The sequence below is a fragment of the Syngnathus leptorhynchus genome, chromosome 2 (genome assembly GCF_054491065.1).
Source record: "Syngnathus leptorhynchus isolate UIUO chromosome 2, UIUO_Slep, whole genome shotgun sequence".
Classification (NCBI taxonomy): Eukaryota; Metazoa; Chordata; class Actinopteri; order Syngnathiformes; family Syngnathidae; genus Syngnathus; species Syngnathus leptorhynchus.
Window position 1 is genome coordinate 20,485,686 of NC_141196.1, and position 21,020 is coordinate 20,506,705.

Here is a 21,020-nt window from a genome sequence, read left to right on the forward strand (position 1 = left end):
GAGATTTGTGTTATGATGCTGACTCCCATTTGCTGAGTCTGAATCTGAGTTTGAATGTGACTGTCTAATTCTACACACAGCTACTTCTGCAACCACATTCTCTCAGTTGTTTATATTTTTCATTCCCCTCTCTAAAAGACCTTTGCCAACAACAGAGGAAAATGTCTCAGAATAACTTGTCTTGATCTCATTTATTAGAGAAAAAAACAATACCTTTAAATGTTACGTAGACTTTTATAGCTGCTATACTATGTCCAATCCTAATCCCAATCACTGCTGCTAATACAACCAAAAGATCATTTTGGCCAGTCCTATTGGAGAGTGACTCTCACTGCGCTGCACATTTGTCTTCTTGTGTTCTTGCAGTCGGTCATGCTACTTCCGCACAGCCAACGGAGATACGTCTTTGAATACGATCAGACAGACCGACTGATAGCGGTCACGATGCCCAGCATGGCTAAACACAACCTGCACTCCCTGCTATCCATTGGTTACTACAGGAATATGTACACTCCTCCTGACAGCCTGGCGTCCTTCCTGCAAGACTACACCCTGGATGGGAGGCTCCTCAGGACTCAGTACCTGGGGACGGGACGCAGTGTCATCTACCGGTACTTACCATAATACATCTTAGATATGAGCTCACATGATACCAGGGTGTGTTAGGTGCCATTTCCCATACACAAAACAGTTTAAAGAGCTTGGATGAGCCAAAGGTTTGATCCACAAAACAGTCGACACACTCTCACGTCATCTACAATTTGCATCGACGTCAGATGTCCTGACAAATTACAGTGATTGGACAGATAGGGAGACTGATTAAAGGTCCGCTTTATCATCATCATCGTCATCAGCAGCAGCAGCCACCACTGATCTAATTTTAATGATATAACTACAGGACTGATTGTAGTAGTGTTCTGGCATTTAACTTTTTCATGATACTTATTCGAGGCGGCTCTGTGGCACACTGGTTGGCACGTCCGTCTCACGGTTAGGAGGGTGCCGGTTCGATTCCACCTCCGACCCTCCCTGTGTGGAGTTTGCATGTTCTCCCCGTGCCCGTGTAGGTTTTCTCCGGGCACTCCGGTTTCCTCCCACATCCCGAAAACCTGCTTAGTAGGCCAATTGAGCACTTCAACTTGCCCCTAGGTGTGGGTGCGAGTGTGGATGGTTGTTTCTCTCTGCGTGGCCTGCGATCGGCTGGCAACCGGTTCAGGGTGTCCCCCGCCTACTGCCCAATGACTACTGGGATAGGCTCCAGCACGCCCGCAACCCCCATGGGGACAAGCCATATAGAAAATGGATGGATGATACTTATTCGCTTAAAGATTTGAAAGGCCATAACTTCCAAAGACCTGATTTTCTCATTTTTATTTCAAAAACATAAATAAATTGGTGCAACTTGTTCCTTAATTTCAACTCTTGAGAGGTATTTGTAACACCAAGCATTTGTGGAAGTAAATACATATTTTGGAGAAAATGAAGGCCCTCTGGAATGCAAACATTTTGAGTCTACTAGGACCATTTAACTGAAAGTTCAAAGACGAATTGTCCATGTGGAGCTAAACCAAACATCTAATTGATTTATGAATTATTAAAAAGGTATTTCCCACTAGCTTATGTGTCTTTCTTGTGTCTATGAAATGAACAGAACAAGCTGAGTGTTAACTGCGGACTTTCAGATTTAATGTGAAAGTATTTCCATCCAAATCAGGTAAACGCTTTACAGGAATGAGAATTTCCTGCGGATTTCAGGATTTTTTCTGTCAAAAGTATTATTTTCGTGAATCGTATAAATCTGTTGAGAAAATTATTTTTTATATATATGGGTGGGGGGAGCGGCCGGCCAGCTGGTCGGGCAACATTAGCCTCGGCGACTCGCAAGCATCCTCCCGCCCGCTGCGACAGCATCTTTAGGCACATCTCAAGACAAAATCAGTTAAGATGTGAGTACGGAAATCGGCTTGCCTCTGTAAACCTAACACACTGGTAGCAGTGATGCGACAACATCCGTCTAAATGTTTTTACACCGCCACAATGTGAATTTGCGATTGGGTTTTTATCACTTGTAGACGAGTTATTTAGTTAAATAGATCTAGGGCCTGCTCAGCAAATATATACATACCTATATATTTAATATTAAATTGCACCAATTTAATTGTTATATATATATATATATATATGTATATATATATATACATATATATATATATATATATATATATATATATATATATATATATGTATATATATATCAGGTGACAGAAATGTGTTGGTTTGTTCTTGTGGACTTTTCATTGTTTGAATTGTATGCCTTCTTTTGTTAATGTGATTTTTTTTTTGAATTGTTTGTGTTTTGTCTTAATGTACCTTTTTATATATATAAAAATATATATAATTTTATATATATATATATATATATATATATATATATATATATATATATATATATATATATATATATATATATATATATATATATATATATATATAAAATTCCCCCCCTCGCTACTTTTCCGTGTTTTTTCACATTTGCCATTCTCATCACTAGCTTTAGGACAGGGGTGGTCAATCAATTTTTATAAGGGGCCACATGAAAAACCTGAGTTGTGTCAGAGAGCCACACAAACGCTAACTTAAACCTGCTCTGTTTTCTTCCATTGTAAAATGCACTAAATTATTTATTTTAAATAGCTGGTACTGGTAATTAGAAGAATACAATTATTCTATTTATATTTATATTAGGCTATGTAAAATTGTGGTGTATAGGTAAAAAAATAATAATAATTAATCAGTACAATTTATTCTTAACTTCTTTAACTTTTCCTCAAATGACAAAACTTGTCCTGACTGCTGCATCTCTATGGGTGTAAAGTTTGATAAAAAGTCCTTGTTGCAGTTTTGCTAGCAATGCATCAGCCTCTTTTGTGCGCTCTTTATCAGACAGATTTCTGTATTTTTCCTCATGCTTGGTTATGTAGTCAAATCATATTCTTTAAACACAGCGACCTGTGTACCACAAATCAGGCACATGGCTTTACCTTTCATTTCTTTAAGGAAATACTTGGCAGTCCATGTCTTGTTGAAAACACGGTCAACTTTTCTTTTCCGAGCGTCAGCACTCATTTTGAGGGCAGCATTACTTCGAGCCGTATTTTGCCCAGGCCTGCTTTAGGAATTATAACAGTTTGCATGCCTCCCAGTTTTACGACCTGATGGGGCCATGCTAGGTGTATGCTAGCATGTGTTAAGCAAAGTTTCCGTAATAATCACAACATCTCAGTTACAAACACAGCAACTTCCAGCCAGTTTTAATTCAAAGTAGCAATCCGTTCTATGTACGAGAACCTTGAAATAGAGATGAAACTTGCTCGCGGATGCTTTTGAAGGTGACACTAACGTCATTAGGAAATCAAATGAAGAAGTCTACGAGGCAGGCTACACTATGCATGTCTAGTAATCAAGTATGACGCACAGCTGCTATCTTAATGTAGCTTACACTAATGACAAAAAACAAGAAACGTTTGTGTGAACTGAATGAACAGAATGCCGAACCAAACGGTGTGGTACGTTTTCAAAAAAACATTCACCCTCTAATGTCCCAAGAACTTAATGCAATATCATTAACATTTTGCTACACAGGATTAGTTTGTAATGCAAAGTACATTTCAAATGACTGATGTCTTATATTCTATTTTTCAAGGTATACGCCAGCAGCGCGTCTGTCTGAGGTGACATATGACTCAACCCTGGTGACCTTCACTTATGATGAGGCCTCGGGCAGCGTCAAAACCATCCATCTCACCCACAATGGCTTCATAAGCTCTATACGATACCGGCAGACAGGTACACATGCACTTAAAGCAACACTCAGCCCCACTTTAAAATATTTATGATGCGCATAGATCTTTGGAGTCACAAACCACCTGCAATGTAACGTGAACATGGTATCAAAAGTTCAGAGGGGAAAAGAACAATTGTGTAATAAGTGTGAAGAAAGACCGGAGCTTCACCCTAACATAGAGCCGGCTGCCATCCAGTCAGACAGGAATGCTCACACGAGACTCATAAGAGATTATTCAGAGACATAGTAAGAGTTGGCGATAAGAACTAAATGTGGCAAATTTGTACTTTCTGTATACTTGCTAAGTGACAAATTTGTCTGATAGAATACTGCACGTGTTTATATTCAAATTCTGTTCTTTCAATCATCAGTGACATCATACATGTTGTGAACACAAGATTAGAATTTTCGCATCCAAAACATCAACATCTATGATCCTGACATCGTCATGCTCATTGTTGGAGAATTTAATCTTATGCCCCTCTCTCATCTGTAAAGGCTTTCACACAGCATCTGGTCGGTCTGTCTAACAAGGAGTTTGTAAAACTCTGTACATCCTATATGCTGAATGTCAATGTATGTTTGAATTAAAAGATAATATGTAAATTATTATTATTATGGGCGGCTCGGTGGCGCGCTGGGTAGCACGTCCGCCTTACAGTTAGGAGGGTGCGGGTTTGAGTCCACCTCCGGCCCTCCCTGTGTGGAGTTTGCATGTTCTCCCCGTGTCCGCGTGGGTTTTTTCCGGGCACTCCGGTTTCCTCCTACATCCCAAAAACATGCTAGATAGGCCGATTGAAGACTCTAAATTGTCCCTAGGTATGAGTGCGAGTGCGGATGGTTGTTCGTCTCTGTGTGTCCTGTGATTGGTTGGCAACCAGTTCAGGGTGTCCCCCGCCTACTGCCCGATGACGGCTGAGATAGGCTCCAGCACGCCCGCGACCCCCGTGGGGACAAAGCGGTTTGGAAAATGGATGGATGGATATTATTATTAATGTTATTATTATTGTGATCACTGTGTTTTATGTAACGCTCTTTGTTGGATCTACGGCTGCAGTTAAAGGGCACTAGAAATTGATTTGAGTTGAGTAAATGGTGGGCTACTTACAACCATATTCGACTGAAAGGAAGAAGAAAAAAAACTTTCAACAGCCCAAATGGAAATAATCGCTCAAAGTTTAGAATTACAATTTATAAACTCAGTGCTAGGTCTCTGTGAAATTTTAAGCAAGATCATTTTCTCACATATCACAGTGGGTGCGTGACAGAATAATCAATCACCCTGCGCCGTTCCACTCTTATATTATTGTTTCAACACTATAAGAAAATCATTACAAACGGATTTGGGGGGTTCTAGTTTTCTGCTCTTGCCAGACTGTCTCCTCTCTCATCGTAGGACATTCAATTTGATCCTTTTTTTTTGCCCTAAATGTGTAGATTTTGATGATTGACATAAAACACGTACCGCCGTTCTTATTTATTATTCACATCCATGAAAACCTGTGATAAACAGTCACACGATAAACCGGGTGTCACCAGTGGGCAAGGCAGTGTATGTGTTTGCAGGTGCATCCGTGGGTTTGTGTGGTTTATCACTTTGCTCTAGAAGGCTTTCACCTTCCTTTAAACTGACCTCATTTCTGCAGAATAAACGGATGTTTGGAAAGAAAGAAGATAGCAGTGATTGTGAACTCGAGAGGAGACAGCAAAGAGTTGAGACCGAAAAAGGGGGATATGTATTAGAAGAAAGACTGAGCAAAAAGGGAGTGGAAAGATGACAGTTTTAAAAGCAAGAGGAACATACCGAGTCCCCTGGGTTGTCAAAAAGCCCGCTACTCACTGAATAAATCTGCCATTTCCCCACTTGTGGAGGTGCGGATTCAATATTATATGGAAAATATAAATAGAGGTAATGATGATCCAGCTCTCTGCACTCTGCTAAACCAGGCCCTTAGTCATTTTAAGTGCAATCAGAGTCGTCTAAATGGTGCCCTACTGCCGCTCTATTAACGGGCTTCCTTTTTCCCCCCCAATGGAAAACGAGTGGTAATCATTTACAAGAGATTAGACCAACAATGTTGAAGTTGATGTTCTGACATTAAGGAGCACATTTGCCCATCATGGCGATTGTCTTTAGACTTCATTATCTGTCCGTATTAAAGGTCAGCACTGGAAATGCCAGCTAGGTGTGCGGGTTGTTACAAAATAATGGATTGCGCTGAGCATGTCGCCGTTTATGATGTTGAACTCTCGCCGTCAATTGAATTGATTAGGTAGACTCAGCTGGTTGCTTGTGGGTATTTTGTTAATGCCTGTGATTTTCTGCGGTTAGGTCCACTGACCAGCCGGCAGATCTTCCGCTTCAGTGAAGAGGGATTGGTCAACGCAAGGTTTGACTACAGTTATAATAACTTTCGAGTGACCAGCATGCAGGCCGTCATCAATGAGACTCCCCTGCCGATTGATCTGTACCGCTACGTTGACGTATCAGGGCGGGTGGAGCAGTTTGGCAAATTCAGTGTCATCTTTTATGACCTTAACCAGGTAAGTGATGTTGAAGTCATATGTACATATACAAAAAATATTGTTTTCATTTATAATCTGATCCTTTGTAGTTTTGGTTGCTGAAATCATGTCACCGTTTTTTATTTATTTGATTTCTTGTCAAAAGGAGAACTTTCCAAAGGATTTGGGGTAAAACAGTTACCATAGAGGTATCAAATTAATCAACATCTATTTTAATAATTGAGTAATCATTTTGAGCCATTGTGTGACTTATAATTGTCCAAACCCTCTGGTTTCACCCTTTCAACAATAATCATTCCCCGATTTCTGTACTCCTTTATGAAAGCAGATTGATTATCTTTTATGTTGAACCAAAATAAGTCATTTGCAAACATGTGCTTTTACTATGGAAGACAATGACCAAATCAGTAACAGAATCCGTTTAACAAGGTTGGTTGAGTATGTGGATCTTTCACAGGTGAAATTGCTTAAATGTTTTTAAGTTGTTTTTATCAGCAAACAATATTAAATAAACAACAGTGAGTACATAATGAACAATAATCTAGGGGAAAATGGCTTTGCAATACACTTTCATGCAAGATAATGTTTTGTGCATATTCATTAATCAATCAAATATTTGATAGAATAATCGATTCTAAAAGTATTTGATAGTGATGTCCTTCTACAAACCGGTTCGTTTTTGGGGGTTTATCCATTGTGTTTTGTTTCTTTGCAATATTATGCAGTGGGACCTTTTATGGTGACAATTTAGTGGAGTTGAAAAGTTTTCCATCCATCATCTCTCTTGCTTATTTTATCGGCTACAGTGTCTATGGCTTCTTAACATGTCGCTAATGTTGCCTAGGTGATCACTACACATCTGATGAAGCACACCAAGGTGTTTAACTCATACGGCCAAGTGGTAGAGGTCCAATACGAGATTCTCAAATCCATCGCCTACTGGATGACCATCCAGTATGACTCTGCGGGACGTACAACCACCTGTGACATTAGGGTGGGCGTGGACAGCAACGTGACACGATACACTTATGAGTATGACGCAGACAGCCAACTGCAAAGTGCTGCTGTCAATGAGCGACCTCAGTGGCGCTATAGCTATGACCTGAACGGGAATATCAACCTGCTTAGTCATGGCACCAGTGCAAGGTAAGCCTGTATTTGTGGTGCTTTTTAGACACACCCGTTTCAGGTCTATCGTGATGAAGCATCTCCACAAACCTTTACTGTGTCACTGATACATAAATCATTAATTCATTAGAATGCGAAAACCACACACTGACTTTGTAGTCCATGCATCGGAAAAATAAAATGGGGTAATTGGAGTTTGCTCGTGACCTTTGTGGGCTTTCTTTCCCCCACAGACGCTACAATAATTCCACCATGCAAGCTTATGCATGCATGCACACACACACGTTCTCTGTGCATGTGGTTAAGCTTGCATATGCGTGTCAGAAAATATCGGCTGTAATGTCTATAAATGAATACTGTGAATTGCCAAAGGTGTGAATGTTTGTGTGTGAGAGCCGTTGTTTTGCTTTGCTACTGTCTATGACCATACAATACATGACCTCTCTACACCCAGAACAGGATTAGCCAGAAGCCATCAAACTAATGTTTTAATTTAACAATGAATAAGGGCTATCTCTTCAAGTGTATGGCAAAGACCTAAACCATTAAGTTCTAGCAGATAGCCATTGTTTTGGTCCATTTTACATCACGAGCTGTTCAGCAGTCTCATGAATTTTGACATTCATGCTTCCAGCAGGTCAATTTTGCACCTAACTATTACAACCTGGATAAACTTGCAGTGTTTTTATGGTTACATTACAATCTGAAATATGCATGCATCTAACCTTTCCTCAGGCACTAGCATGATATTGGTAGTTGTTTAGCAAGAAATTAACATTACTGCTACCCTCAGGATGAGTTATTATGCTATTTAAAAAGAAATCTTCATGGCCTCATGTTGCATCTGCAACTACTCGGCAATTAAAATCACTTTTTCAGAATCTTCACATTTTACAGACTCATTGTTTTAATTTAACGTCTGGCATGCTTGGCTCCAGGTTGGTTCCGCTGCGTTATGACCAGCGAGACCGCATCACTCATCTTGGTGACATACAGTACAGTGTGGATGAAGACGGATTCCTTCGTCAGAGAGCCAGCGACCTGTTTGACTACAACTCCAATGGGCTCCTGATGCGGGTCTTCAACCGAGTATCCGAAGACTCCGTGTGGTACCGATACGACGGACTGGGCCGGCGTGTGGCCACCAAGACGAGCCAGGGCGAGCAGCTGCAGTTCTTTTATGCGGATCTTTCACACCCCACCAGGGTTAGCCACTTGTACAACCACAGCAGTAGCTTGATTACATCGATGTACTACGACCTGCAGGGACACCTCATCGCCATGGAGTTGAGCAGCGGGGAGGAGTACTATGTCGCATGTGACAGTGTGGGGACACCAAGGGCCGTTTTCTCCAGCAAGGGCCGACTGGTCAAGGAGATCCTCTACACCCCCTACGGAGAAGTCTATCAGGACACTAACCCTGACTTTCAGCTCATCATCGGATTTCACGGAGGCTTGTATGATCCTCTCACACGCCTGGTCCACCTGGGAAGGCGGGATTATGACACTCTAGCTGGTCGCTGGACTTCACCCAACCATGAGCTATGGGCGGAGCTGAGCAAAGAGCCAAGACCTTTTAACCTGTACGCCTTCAAAAATAACTGTCCTGTGGGGAGAGTGGAAGAGGTGACGCAGTTTACAACAGGTGAGCTACTCACTCTAGTATGTTGTGGATGATATGAACAACTCAAGCAGATTCACCGTTGCAGCACAATGGTCAAGCTTTGTGGATACATGGCTCGAAATGACAAATCTGTTTCACTGCGAGTAGAGACTGCATGATTTTACTCCGCTTACTGTATTTTCATTTGTCTATGTTTCCCAACTGTTGCTCACCAAAGGAACAAATTTCACTTAGACTTTAATTATGAATCTTACGGCATATCACCAAAGAGAAATGTCACACATAACATGAATATGGAAATAATGGTGATCACACCTCATTTACTCACAAATTGACTCACTCAGTGTGAGATTTGTCTAATTTAACAAAAATGCGCAGCTGATATACTCGCGGGAAGCCGGGACTTATTTTGTTCGAATATAAAATATGAATGGCAGTAAGTGGATGCACAAGTTTATTGTACATTTTGTCGTCTAGGGTTAGAGCTTTTGTTGTACCTTTCACCATATGCTCCTGGCACAGATGAATAAAGATTTATTTTAATTCATAATAATTCTTTTGGAATACGTTAAGTCAAACTGAATGATGGCAGATCAATTAACAGACATGATCATCTGTGATGGCACCCTGCTTGGGAATCACTGGTCTCCTGCGCTGCCTCCATCTCCTCTCTAATATGTCTTCTTATAGTGGCCAAGAAGTAAATAAAGAAAACCAACTGTACTCGTTCCCACTGATGCATAGTATTTATATTTGTGGAAAACTACTCCAAACCAAAGGCAGAATGTTTCAGTTGATGGAGTGATCATCTCCCAACCTTTGTGATTGTGTCAAAGTGTCCTTGAGCAAGCTATACGCTAGTGCTGAAAGCTCAGTTGCTCCTGATGCTGCGCCAACAGTAGTGAATGAGGACGGTACAGTACATGCTATAGAAGTGGAGGTACATTTACTATTTGAAGGTCCAATGGGAAAAACAGTTAATCGAAAAATAGCATGGCGTGCAAGAATTGATTGATGGCTTACAGATAAGCGTACTGCACGGTCTTGTGTTAACAGGTTTTTAAACATATGCTTTTACATTTCCATCCAGCCTACAATTCACAATGTATTCATCCAACCCGTGCTGCAAAGCACTGTACTGCTTGGAGAGACATGTGAGAAGTGCCATATGACAACTATTGCACAATAAGTAGAGATGTTGCGCTCACTCGCCCACTCTCCGTCTCTCATATACACAGACACACACAAGCTCATACACACATGCACATAGAAAGCATCTGCCATTGAAAATGAGATGACACAGGTGAGGCAATGTGTCAGACAGAGAAGATGGAATAGACTGAAGAACACGACGGCAAGAAACAGGACAGCCTCTGATCATCCTGTTTTCCTGGGGTTGTTTTTTATCTCTTTTTTTTTTTAACACAAGCTTTAATGCTTTGTCCTCTTTTGTCTGTCAAGAACACACTGTTTCCCAGGGGGGTGAAACAAAAGCTTGAATAAGAGAAGGAAATAGAATTACAGAGTGTCAGACCGAGTGTAGGATGTTGGTCAGGTTGTCTGTCTTTCACGACAATGAAACATGAAGTTAAACCATCATGATCTTCTGCAATTTTATTGTTTAATAAAAAGAGAGAATGTGTTTGTCATAAAGACTTAACCGAGTCTCTGCTGCATATTATGCGCAGTCATGGCTATGTACGTCGGTTACTCCTCCCCGCCCCCAAAAAATCCTAAATAACAATTACAGAAGACTTGTATAGTATTTTATCCTCACCATTCGTTGTCCAAAATGATTAAAAAAGCCAGACATTAAATTATATAAAAACATATATTGAAAAGGTATTAATATAATCAGCAGACAAATTGCTGCCGTTGTATTTCCTCTACTATGTCCTAGCTCTTGTTACCTTCATGCGTCCCCCCCAATTATAGGAAACTGCAGAATTAGTGTAATGTACTGAAGGGTTGCTAAATTATATGTGAAGCGTGCATGTGAATTTTGTGAGCGAAAGTGATGCAAATGAGCATTCAATTCAACTGTCGAGCAGTTAGAGCTAGGCGGAGCCGCGACGCCTTTGTTTACTCACGCTTGGCCTTTCACGCTTTCTTATTATAAAGGGAGACGAATTGCAAGCTAGCTGGTACAATGCAAGTGGATGGATCTCAAATTGGTCTAAAGAAAACCCTGGGTTCTGCCATTGTCCAGTGTACAGCAAGGGTTCCGGTAGCGTAAAGCGCCATTGGTGTATACTCTGATATGTTTTCATACACACATCTGTCTGTATTTTAATCCTGTTTGTTTCATTTCTGTATTTCTGTGCAGATATTGGCAGCTGGCTGCAGCTATTTGGCTTCCAGCTTCATAACGTTGTTCCAGGTTTCCCAAAGCCTGAGATCAGCCCCATGGAACAAACATATGAATTGATGAAGACTCAAACCAAGACACAAGACTGGGACTCGAGCAAGGTCAATACCCTACTTCTGTACTATTCGTTGAATCCAACCAGAGACGTATGGAAATTGGCATTGTATGACCAAAAATCCAAATTGTTTTGTTTTTACTTGGAAAACAGTTGAGTACTTTTCATGACTCACTTACAAATGGTCCTAAATTGACCCGTACCCACTCCAGTCCATGGAAAACTGCATTGGCTTCCAAATTGTTATGCATGTGGGATTTAAGTTAAATATTTGCTTTTGAATACAACAAACAGTAAAAACCCAAAAAGTCCACAAATATGCAAATCTGTAGATGCCGAACCGTGGGTGTACGGGGGTTGACTGTAATAAAAATTGACTTCTTCTGTTCAGGTGGTTTTGGGAATCCAGTGTGAGCTCCGCAGGCAGCTGAGACGTTTCATCTCTTTGGAGCGTTTACCTCTCGTGTCAGCACCAGTCGGCTCAACCTGCCACCGACCAACACGACCTCCTCCTTTCGGTTCTCGGCCTTTCCTTCTCGGCCCCAGCATCCGCTTTGCCGTCTCCCATGGTCGCGTGAGCGCCGAAGTCATCGGCGTGGCCAGTGAGGACAGTCGGCGAGTGGCTGCCATTTTGAACGGTGCCGTCCATCTGGACGGGCTGAGCTTCACAGTGCACGGCTGTGACACCCACCACTTCCTCCAGTCCCGGCCTATCGAGGAAGACCTAGCTTTGGGCTTAGGGGTCGGTGGGCGCGTCCTAGAGAGCGGAGTCAACGTGAGCGTTTCGCAAATGAGTGCCACTGTCAACGGCAGGACTCGTCGATTTGCCGACATCACTCTCCAGCAGGGGGCGCTGTGCTTGTGCATCCGTTATGGCGGCAATGAGGATGAGGAGAGAGCGAGGGTGAGGGAAGAGGCTAGGCGGAGAGCGGTGGAGGGGGCGTGGTACCACGAGAGGAAACGGGTGGAGTTAGGTGATGCAGGTGGACGAACGTGGAGCGACGTGGAGAAGCAGCAGCTTCTATCTGCAGGACGCGTGCAGGGTTACGACGGCTACTACTCCCTGCCTATAGAGCAGCAGCCAGAGCTGTCCGATTGTCCCTACAACATCCACTTCATGACTCTCAGCGAGGTGGGAGGCAGGTAACACTCAAGCGGTTCTCCCACCCCAGCCCACCAAAGACTGCCTGTTTCTACTCAACTCTGATTTGTTCTACCCTTTCTACACTGTATAAAAAAAAAAGATGACAGCATCAAAAAAGAACAAGAAGAGAGATTAGGGGAAAATATTTCCAAAATGCCTTTAACTGTGACAGAATGATGGTATTTTATTATTATTGTCTGGTTTCTAACAGTGGCAAAAGCAAGTGTGGTTTGGTTGTGGCTTTGCTTTTTGTATCCCTGCTAGCCTGCGAGTCAACTGACTCTTCTGCTGTTCTAAACGCTCTTCTTCACTTTGGATTTTGTTCTAATTCACCCAAGATGAAGACTTCTATGGTTGCCAGTGAATTATCTCCTTCATGACTCAAATCAAGAGCTCTCTAGTTGCCAATTACTCCAGATATACTCCCGTTTACATAATGTGTAAGAGAGGCCTTGTCGACTCTGACACTTCCCTAAGAGAGGAGCAAATCGCTGGTGGCTTGCTGCCTCGGCTGTGCTCCAACAGTAGTTTATATGAGTGTGTATACTTCAATCAAGAATGTAAATAGCCAGTGCATTCACACTGAGGAAAAAAAAGTGCTCAACTGGAAGTTCTGTTGTTCATAAGTAAGTGTCAGTATTGTTAATCAATAGAAAGAGCAGTTACATTTTTGCAAAGAATTATACATGGCTATAGTAAATATTCTCGCTGGAAAAAAAAATCTGACTTTATGGAGTTCCAATGCTGATTAAAGTTATTATATGTGAGTAATCCCAGTACTCCATGGGATGGTGTTCTGGCTCATCATTTGTCTCTGGTGCTTTTATGTGAATCCCGACTTGCCTCTCTCGCACAACATTTGTCGTGCCCTCTTTGTTCTCATCACGGGGACATTGTTGTTCTCAAATCTGTGCTGTCATTATCGCTCATCCTTATGGCTCAAACTGAGCCTTGCACGAGAAACCTGCATCTGTCACGGGCAAAGAAGAAGAACCAAGAGGAGGAAAGAGAAAGCCACTGTGGCCAGGAGGAAGAAATGTGACAGCTGAGGCTCAGTGAGTGGGTGGCGAGTGCAGAAGGGGCAGGACCTTGGAGTTGGCTACAGCGTACTCTACAGCTTGTCTCGTCTCATTAGGAAATGCCAATCAGAGTACATGTGAACCACTTCCAAGCCCCCCCCCCCCCCCAAAAAAAAAGTTTATGCAAGATTTTTTTTCTTTTAAGCTCGCCTTCACTAATCCACCACCTCTCCCATCTGCCTCCCCCCAGCCACATGCCTTCCCTCCCTGCGTCATTCCACCATCTGCCCACCATTAATTGTTTGTGTTTCTCTCGTGGGCTGCGGATGACAGAGCCTCACACTGCATATGTTGTGACTGCAAGCAGGTGATACACATTCCTGACAAACTCATCGAGATGAGCCTTCCGTTCTGTTCTTAAACCATAATTATGCTTCGTTAGATACTGTCCAGCTCGTCTCGGTGCTAAAAACAGGGAAAGTCCGGTTGCTAGGAGACCACTGTCCCGGCTGAATGGATGCTCACTCCTCTCTTCCTCGGTCTCACGCTCACACTTTTTTTCCCCATCTAGCGCAGACAGCAATGTCAATCACAAAAATGACAGAAGCACACACCCTCTCCATCGTACCCCAGCAGTCGGCACTCCCTTCACGAAGATCAGCTCTTCAATATGTCAAATTAAATTTTGTTCCATATTATGTGTCATGTGGATGTCTATGCGAGCGCACATGTGCGGGTGTCGTAAATGAGAACTCATTTATGCAGTATATTTCACCTAAATGCTTGTCTTTCACGTTTTTTTTTTTTTTGTCAATTTGTTTTCAGTAATGTTTGAGGAATTGAATATTTTTCATCTCACTTCCCATTAAGTCAGGAGACATTTTGCGAGGCACAAAAGAAGAGAATAAACAGCAAGGTTGGCCCACCGATATTCATACAATTTTATTAGCTGAATCACTATCTTGTAGCTTGATAATGGCTTCCGCTCAGTGTGCGACTGCAAAAAGAAATTTAATTCATCCATTTTACAGACATACACAGTTTTAAAATGGGAACAATGTGGACTTAAAAAAACATTAATTTATTTTATTGTCATTTAAAGTGATTTTTGGGGAGTGCATAGATATCTTCTGTTTGGACAAAACCTGAGAAAGTGTCAAAAGACAATAAGAAGTTGTGGCTGAGATGAATATTTAAAATGTATTTTCCATTCCGAGTTTGTCCCTAACCAAGAGTTCCCGTCACATTTCTTCCCTCATTTTTCTGTCCCTGAGCAGCACATGACTATTAGAGGAGCGTACTCGAGTTGCTATGCAATAGTGACAGGCTATTACTGGGCATCTGCACCACTGGATGTTTGCGGCCATCTCTGGACAGTCACAGGGTAAAGCAGAGGGACGGCAATTCCTTGTCCGGGCTGCTGAAAAGCTGCTATCAAGTTCTTGATTTCACGGAAATGCCGTTTCGGCACACCACGAGCAGTCTGGGGATGATATTAAAGAAGGAGAAAGTAAAACGGGGAGCAAGGGAGAATTCTTCATCTTTCTTGACCATGCTGAAAAAAGGAAAATGAGAAATTATATGAACCAAGTGCATTTAACACAATACATCAAAAACGGACTAGGGTAAAAATGCACTGTTGCAATAAAAGTGTGTGTGTGTGTGTGTGTGTGTGTGTGTGTGTGTGTGTGTGTGTGTGTGTGTGTGTGTGTGTGTGTGCGTGTGCGTGTGCGTGTGCTTGTGTGTGTGTGTGTGTGCGTGCGTGCGTGCGTGCGTAAAAATTAAAAAACAAATGTTTCATGTATGGCACAATCAATTTAGGAGAACTATCATTAAAGATAATAGAATAGAGAATAGCAGATGGGAAAATAAAACACAGGGGTATTGGAGGCTAAATTAGGAAAATGCAGACTGAGAGATCTTCACTCCCCTTAGGCATTTTTCACATGTTGTTTGTCAACAAGAACAACAAAGAAAAACATTTATTCATGTTGCTCACGAATTCATTTTTGAACCATGTGCCATTATCTCTGGAGCTTCCATTGTGGCCAATTAAAAATGAAATTGCACAAACATACAGTAAGTGGCTTCAAAATAACCAAAAATATTTGGAAATCATTTTCTCCACCTGGCAAAACCGAAGCCCACTTGCGGGAGCTAAATTCAACATATGAAAATAATTTGGCTTTGTGAAGTAAGAGTCTCTTATTGCATTCAATTCGGTACTATCAGTCATGGTGACAAAAAAAAAACTTGATGCATTTTACATTCATTCAACCAAACACAGATTGCTTTCTTCTAATCTCCATGCAATTCTTTGCTCTCTCTGGCTGCAAGTATTGCCGTGAAAAAGATTTCAATAAAGTGATATTGGTTATGAATAATGTAAATGATTATTGAGTCTGTAGCGCAATCCATGTTTGTCCTCGTCAATGATGTGTGATTGATAGTGTCAGTGTGCTACGTGACGGCAAGGGATTTTTATTTGACCATGCAGCAAAGACAGAATAAGTTGTCACAATATGTTCCCAGAATGACGACTGGAACGATATGTTGCTGTATTTGCAGCCTCAATCATAGAGCTCATCTCACCTTCCACATTCCTCATCCGAAGAACTACAATCAGTGTCATGCAAAACACTGTGAATGCTGGGGGCGAGAAAATGATGGAGATGCTCCCTAAAAAAATGTTGGAAGGCTGCTTGTGCGGCTAGATTGTGAAAGTTAATGTCGATACTTTGACGCCATCTGTTAGGCTGGATGCCCCTTCTCTATTGTGGATAGCCCACAGTATATTTTTGGCAATGGGGAAAGTATTCCCATAGGAAGTAATAGAAATGGAATTATTTTTGCCCCTGGGTCATATTGGCACACTCCCAAACCTGATTACCACACCACCGCTCCTAACAACATGTAAACACAATATGTACACTGTTTACCCTTTTATGACATTCTGTGGATGCATGGCACCTTAGAGTAAAGTGGTGGGGTCTCATCGAATAAAATGATTATAATAATGGACACTAAAGTTGGCACATTTTTCAGTTTTGTTTGGATACTGAATTCAACACTTCAGGCTCTTTTGAGATTTTACCTTCCACTATAGTGGTTTACGATGGCTATTGTATTTTATCCGCAAAGTGGTTTAATGGGGTTGAGGTCAGGGAGGTCATATTCATCCACAGACAACCATGTACAGTATTTATGGGCCTTGCTTTAAGAATTGAACTACCTTTCATGCTGGAACAAATAAAAGGCCTTTCCCCAAGTGTTTCCACAAAAACAGATGCCTACAGTCATCCAAAGTGTCTTGCTATGCCTAATACCGTATTGGCCCGAATATAAGATGTCCCCGATTATAAGACGACCCCCTCTTTTTCAAGACTCATGTTTGAAAAAAAGACATTTTGAACATCAAATTAATAATTACTTCTGAAACAAATTATTATAACAATATATTCGAGAGAAAAATGTTAGGGTTTATGAACTATCTTGATTGTATGATTATGTTGGGATGTAGACTAGAATGATGAACTTTGTTTTAACCGGGACCCTCTGAAGTGGGTTGCTGAGGGCACCACCACACATGTAAATTGTCACCCCCACCTTGGCCACCACACATGTAAATTGTCACCCCCACCTTGGCCACCACACATGTAAATTGTCACCCCCACCTTGGCCACTCTCACTCCCACCCGTCTTTTCTCAATAAATACTGTCTTGCATGAATGCAACGGCAGACTTTGTTCGGACATTGCTGTATCTACAGTAACGAACAAATTCTCCACTTGCAAGTGTTCAAAGGGCATACTGTCTCCAGTGTGGTTCTTGCAAAATAAGTTAGAGTCAGAACATCCCTAACAAAAAGCATGTTATTTTGCCTCATTTAAATGCAAAAAACATTACATCTTAATATCTGAACATTAAAATATGTAAACTAAAGTGCAATCACATTTGTAAATGAATGACTTCCGGTCTTTGAAATGTAAATAAACCAATCTCCTGTGATAAAACAACAAAATTGCAATAACTGCATTAACCATCAAAGTGAAGTCTAACTGCAGTCTTGAAACAAATCTGAATAAGAAAAACATTGCATTAAAATAATGCAAACTACTACCTACTAGTGTTGGGGAGCCTGAGGACTGTATAGGGGGTTAGCTCGGATGGTTTAGGTCTTTTTGCCCCCGGGTGTCGGTCAGAACATAGGAGGGAAGACGTGGTTCAGTTTTGATTTCTTTACTGAATTATTGGGAAAAAAATAATAATAAATAACCATAAATGAAATATTCTCGGCAACACACCAAACGTGTCATCAATCGAGACAACAAAATACATTTGCTGGCGACTGTTCGTCCCTGTGTCGCTGCATAACAGCTACTCGTACGAAGCGAGGCAAACTTAAAGGAACGCACCGGAGCTGTCAATCAAACCGCGATCGGACAAACGGCACAACAGTGAACAGGAGTAACAATGAATGCGCACGATCACAGCAACATACTCAGTCGATACCAGCAACCTTGAATTTACTGCTGCGCACAAGTGAAAATAGGTAGAATGTCTAGACCCCGAGTATAAGACGACCCCCGCTTTTTCAGTCTTATTTCAATGCAAAAAAACATCATCTTATATTCGCGCCAAAACAGTAATAAAGATTCGCACACTACAAAAACTTTACATTCCAACCTCTAACTGATGTGAAAGATTTGGTTGTCTTACCTCTGCAGCCCATGAGCCTCCATCATGCTTGTGAAGTCTGTATGTAAAGACAATTCCTCTGCATCTACACACACACACACACACACACACACACACACACACACACACACACACAACTTTGGAACATGAATGCCCACTGAAAAGATGTAAAAGTTGCTCTTCTACTCACAGCACACAGAGGCAGTAGACATCGGGTATCGAGTCACTGTTTCGGACTAAATAGCAGCCGTCCCGTCCATCCAGAGCCAGTCGCCTCTCAGTCTCGCTCAGACCAATGGGTCCGTGGTAGACAGACAAATTTTCCATCTTAGCTTTCTCAAGGCCACTTTACAAACCACACCCGATTTGTCATTGTTTTTATTTCTAATACACTTCCCTTTTTTCTCCTTCTCACTCACTTCAGCTTTTTAACTACAAGACTGGATGAGCCCCAAGCTGGAATGTAGTTAAGGTGACATCTTGAGAGCTTAAGCTTTGACTGGGGAGCTTTCTGAGCTTCTCCTCCTCCAACTCAACATTGGCGGCAGGAAGAATCCATTGAGTCACGTGGCTCGTTGCGCAGCAATCTTCCTCCATGCAGCTGTATATGAGTGAGTCATTCTTCCTCTCACTATCCGCAGTCAGGGATTTATGAAATTAAATTAACAATGCCCATCATACTCATAATCAAGCAAGAACAAGTCGAAGTGAAAGGCAACATTTTGCCGATCTTAATTTATGCGATAATGCCATTTTCTTTGCAGTGGCTTTCCTTTTCTCTACTGTATTATCGTTTATCCTCCATCACTTGCACTAACTCACTAGCTAACAGCCAATCAATTGCCACAAACGGCCGACACCATTTTGTATACTACATACAGTCAATAGCTCATTCATTCAAATCATCTCTAAAAAGCACAAAGGCACCTTCTTCACAGTTCTAAACATTGGATTTATTCCTAGTAGTATTAGTGTGTCGGCAAGATTTGGACACGTGTGCATCTCCTTTTATGAAACCGTGATTCTGGATGTATGATAAACAATGAGTTCTAGGCCATGTTGGTGGCATCTCTCGAGGTGTGAAGGTAATGATTTTGAGTGATTTTGATGATAAGAACCTCATGTTTTTAAATTGTGATGTAATTTTAGAAAATGCCAAAATTATAATTTTATATCACAAGTAAAGTTATTAAAGACAATACAAATAGCACAAAAAAATACATTTTAGTGAGAATATTCATATTTGACAAAGTAGTAGTTTTTGTAAAGTGAGATCCTGGCAAGTGACAAACCTGAAAGTGTGACATCAAAGACGAACGAGCCAGACCTTAAGATGGAATGTGTACAAAATGAGTCAGAAATCGACTGGGAATGTGAAGTTTCAACAGTTTTCATTGCCTCAAAATACTTGTTGTATTTTTCCGTCAAAGGTTTTGAGGATTGTGTTGTTTTTTGTGCAGGACGCCTTATCTGCTATGCATAAGTATACTTTTAGGAGTTTATTTCAACTGTCAGGACAGCCTACCTCATATCTTTGTGTCAGTATTTTCATATGAAAAATGAATAAAACTCATCAACTAACTGTAAGCTCAACAAATGCTAACAACACCCTCAAAGTGGCACAAGGTCTTCGGTATTACCGTATTTTCCAGACTATAAATCGCTCCGGAGTACAGGTCACACCAGCCATAAAATATATGATAAAGAAGAAAAAGACAAATAAGTCACACTGGAGTATAAGTCGCATATTGGGGGGGAAATTTATGGATGGAATGTCCACCAAGAACAGACATGTCATCTTGAAAGGCAATTAAAATAAAAATAGAATAGAGGCAACAACAGGCTGAATAATTCTACGATATGCTAACGTGACATATAAACATGACACATAAACAACAAACCAAGAATGTGCCTGACTAAACATATGAAGAGTTATTCAGATAACTATAGCATAACTAATATGCTAACAAGTTTACCAACCTTCTTGTGTCACTCCAAATCAGTAAATCCAATGAAATGTTTCCTCTGTGTCAGTTTTAAACAACTCCGCTAACTCCGGAGGGAGAGGATGCGGCGCTTCCTCTTCTACGTGGCTTACGTCAGACTCATCGTCAGTTGCAGTTCCAATTATTCCACAGGCATAGAGCGCCCTTTTGTAGTTTAAAGTGAAAACATACTAAATGATATATTAATGTGTTTATAATTTCACATATAAGTCACTCCTGAGTATAAGTCGCACCCCTGGCCAAACTATGAAAAAAAATGCGATTTATAGTCCGGAAAATTCGGTAATTCGAAGTAACAATACGGCAAATGAACCAATGACTTCATCTGCACAACCAGAGGCATCATTTGTAACCAGTCAAATAATTTTCTTGGAAATGCCACACGCTCTGAATCAGGGCTTAACTTGGCACGCCCACTTTTGCTTCAAGCAAGCCCCGATAAATCGGTAGATTTCAAAACATCGCTCGGGGGTGGCTCAAAAGTATAGAGGAGTGGCTACAATATAGGTCTGCCACTGCATACACATCAACATCTAAATGGTGTATACCGCTGGCTTTGGGTGGATTTATTGTACAACCGAAATTATTATTCGTAAAGTACATGAATT

The 21,020-nt window shown here is 41.3% G+C and overlaps 2 protein-coding genes across 2 annotated transcripts in view; one reads left to right on the forward strand and one right to left on the reverse strand.

Moving 5' to 3' along the window:
- tenm1 (teneurin transmembrane protein 1) overlaps nt 1-13,446 on the forward strand; it is a 175,665-nt gene extending 162,219 nt beyond the window's left edge. Inside the window, exons 31-37 of the mRNA XM_085905448.1 lie at nt 367-611; nt 3,704-3,846; nt 6,177-6,388; nt 7,215-7,516; nt 8,437-9,143; nt 11,449-11,591; nt 11,937-13,446. Of these exons, the coding sequence (XP_085761574.1) occupies nt 367-611; nt 3,704-3,846; nt 6,177-6,388; nt 7,215-7,516; nt 8,437-9,143; nt 11,449-11,591; nt 11,937-12,692 (2,508 nt within the window). The 3' untranslated portion in view covers nt 12,693-13,446. The remainder of the gene's footprint in view (nt 1-366; nt 612-3,703; nt 3,847-6,176; nt 6,389-7,214; nt 7,517-8,436; nt 9,144-11,448; nt 11,592-11,936) is intronic.
- Nucleotides 13,447-14,635: 1,189 nt separating this feature from the next.
- sh2d1aa (SH2 domain containing 1A duplicate a) lies at nt 14,636-19,836 on the reverse strand. The gene is made up of 3 exons (XM_085904722.1): nt 18,597-19,836; nt 18,428-18,491; nt 14,636-15,191 (listed from the first exon to the last, which is right to left on the reverse strand). Exons 1-3 carry the CDS (start codon nt 18,731-18,733, stop codon nt 15,039-15,041), a joined length of 354 nt encoding a protein of 117 aa, XP_085760848.1. The 5' UTR covers nt 18,734-19,836; the 3' UTR covers nt 14,636-15,038.
- Between the last annotated feature and the right edge of the window lie 1,184 nt (nt 19,837-21,020).

Coding starts and splice junctions, on each gene's coding strand:
- sh2d1aa (XM_085904722.1), bottom strand. CDS start 18,733: ATGGAAAATTTGTCTGTCTACCACGGACCCATTGGTCTGAGCGAGACT. Junction 18,492..18,596: donor GTCTACTGCCTCTGTGTGCT/GTGAGTAGAAGA, acceptor GTGTGTGTGTAG/ATGCAGAGGAATTGTCTTTA. Junction 15,192..18,427: donor GAGGCTCATGGGCTGCAGAG/GTAAGACAACCA, acceptor TATCATCCCCAG/ACTGCTCGTGGTGTGCCGAA.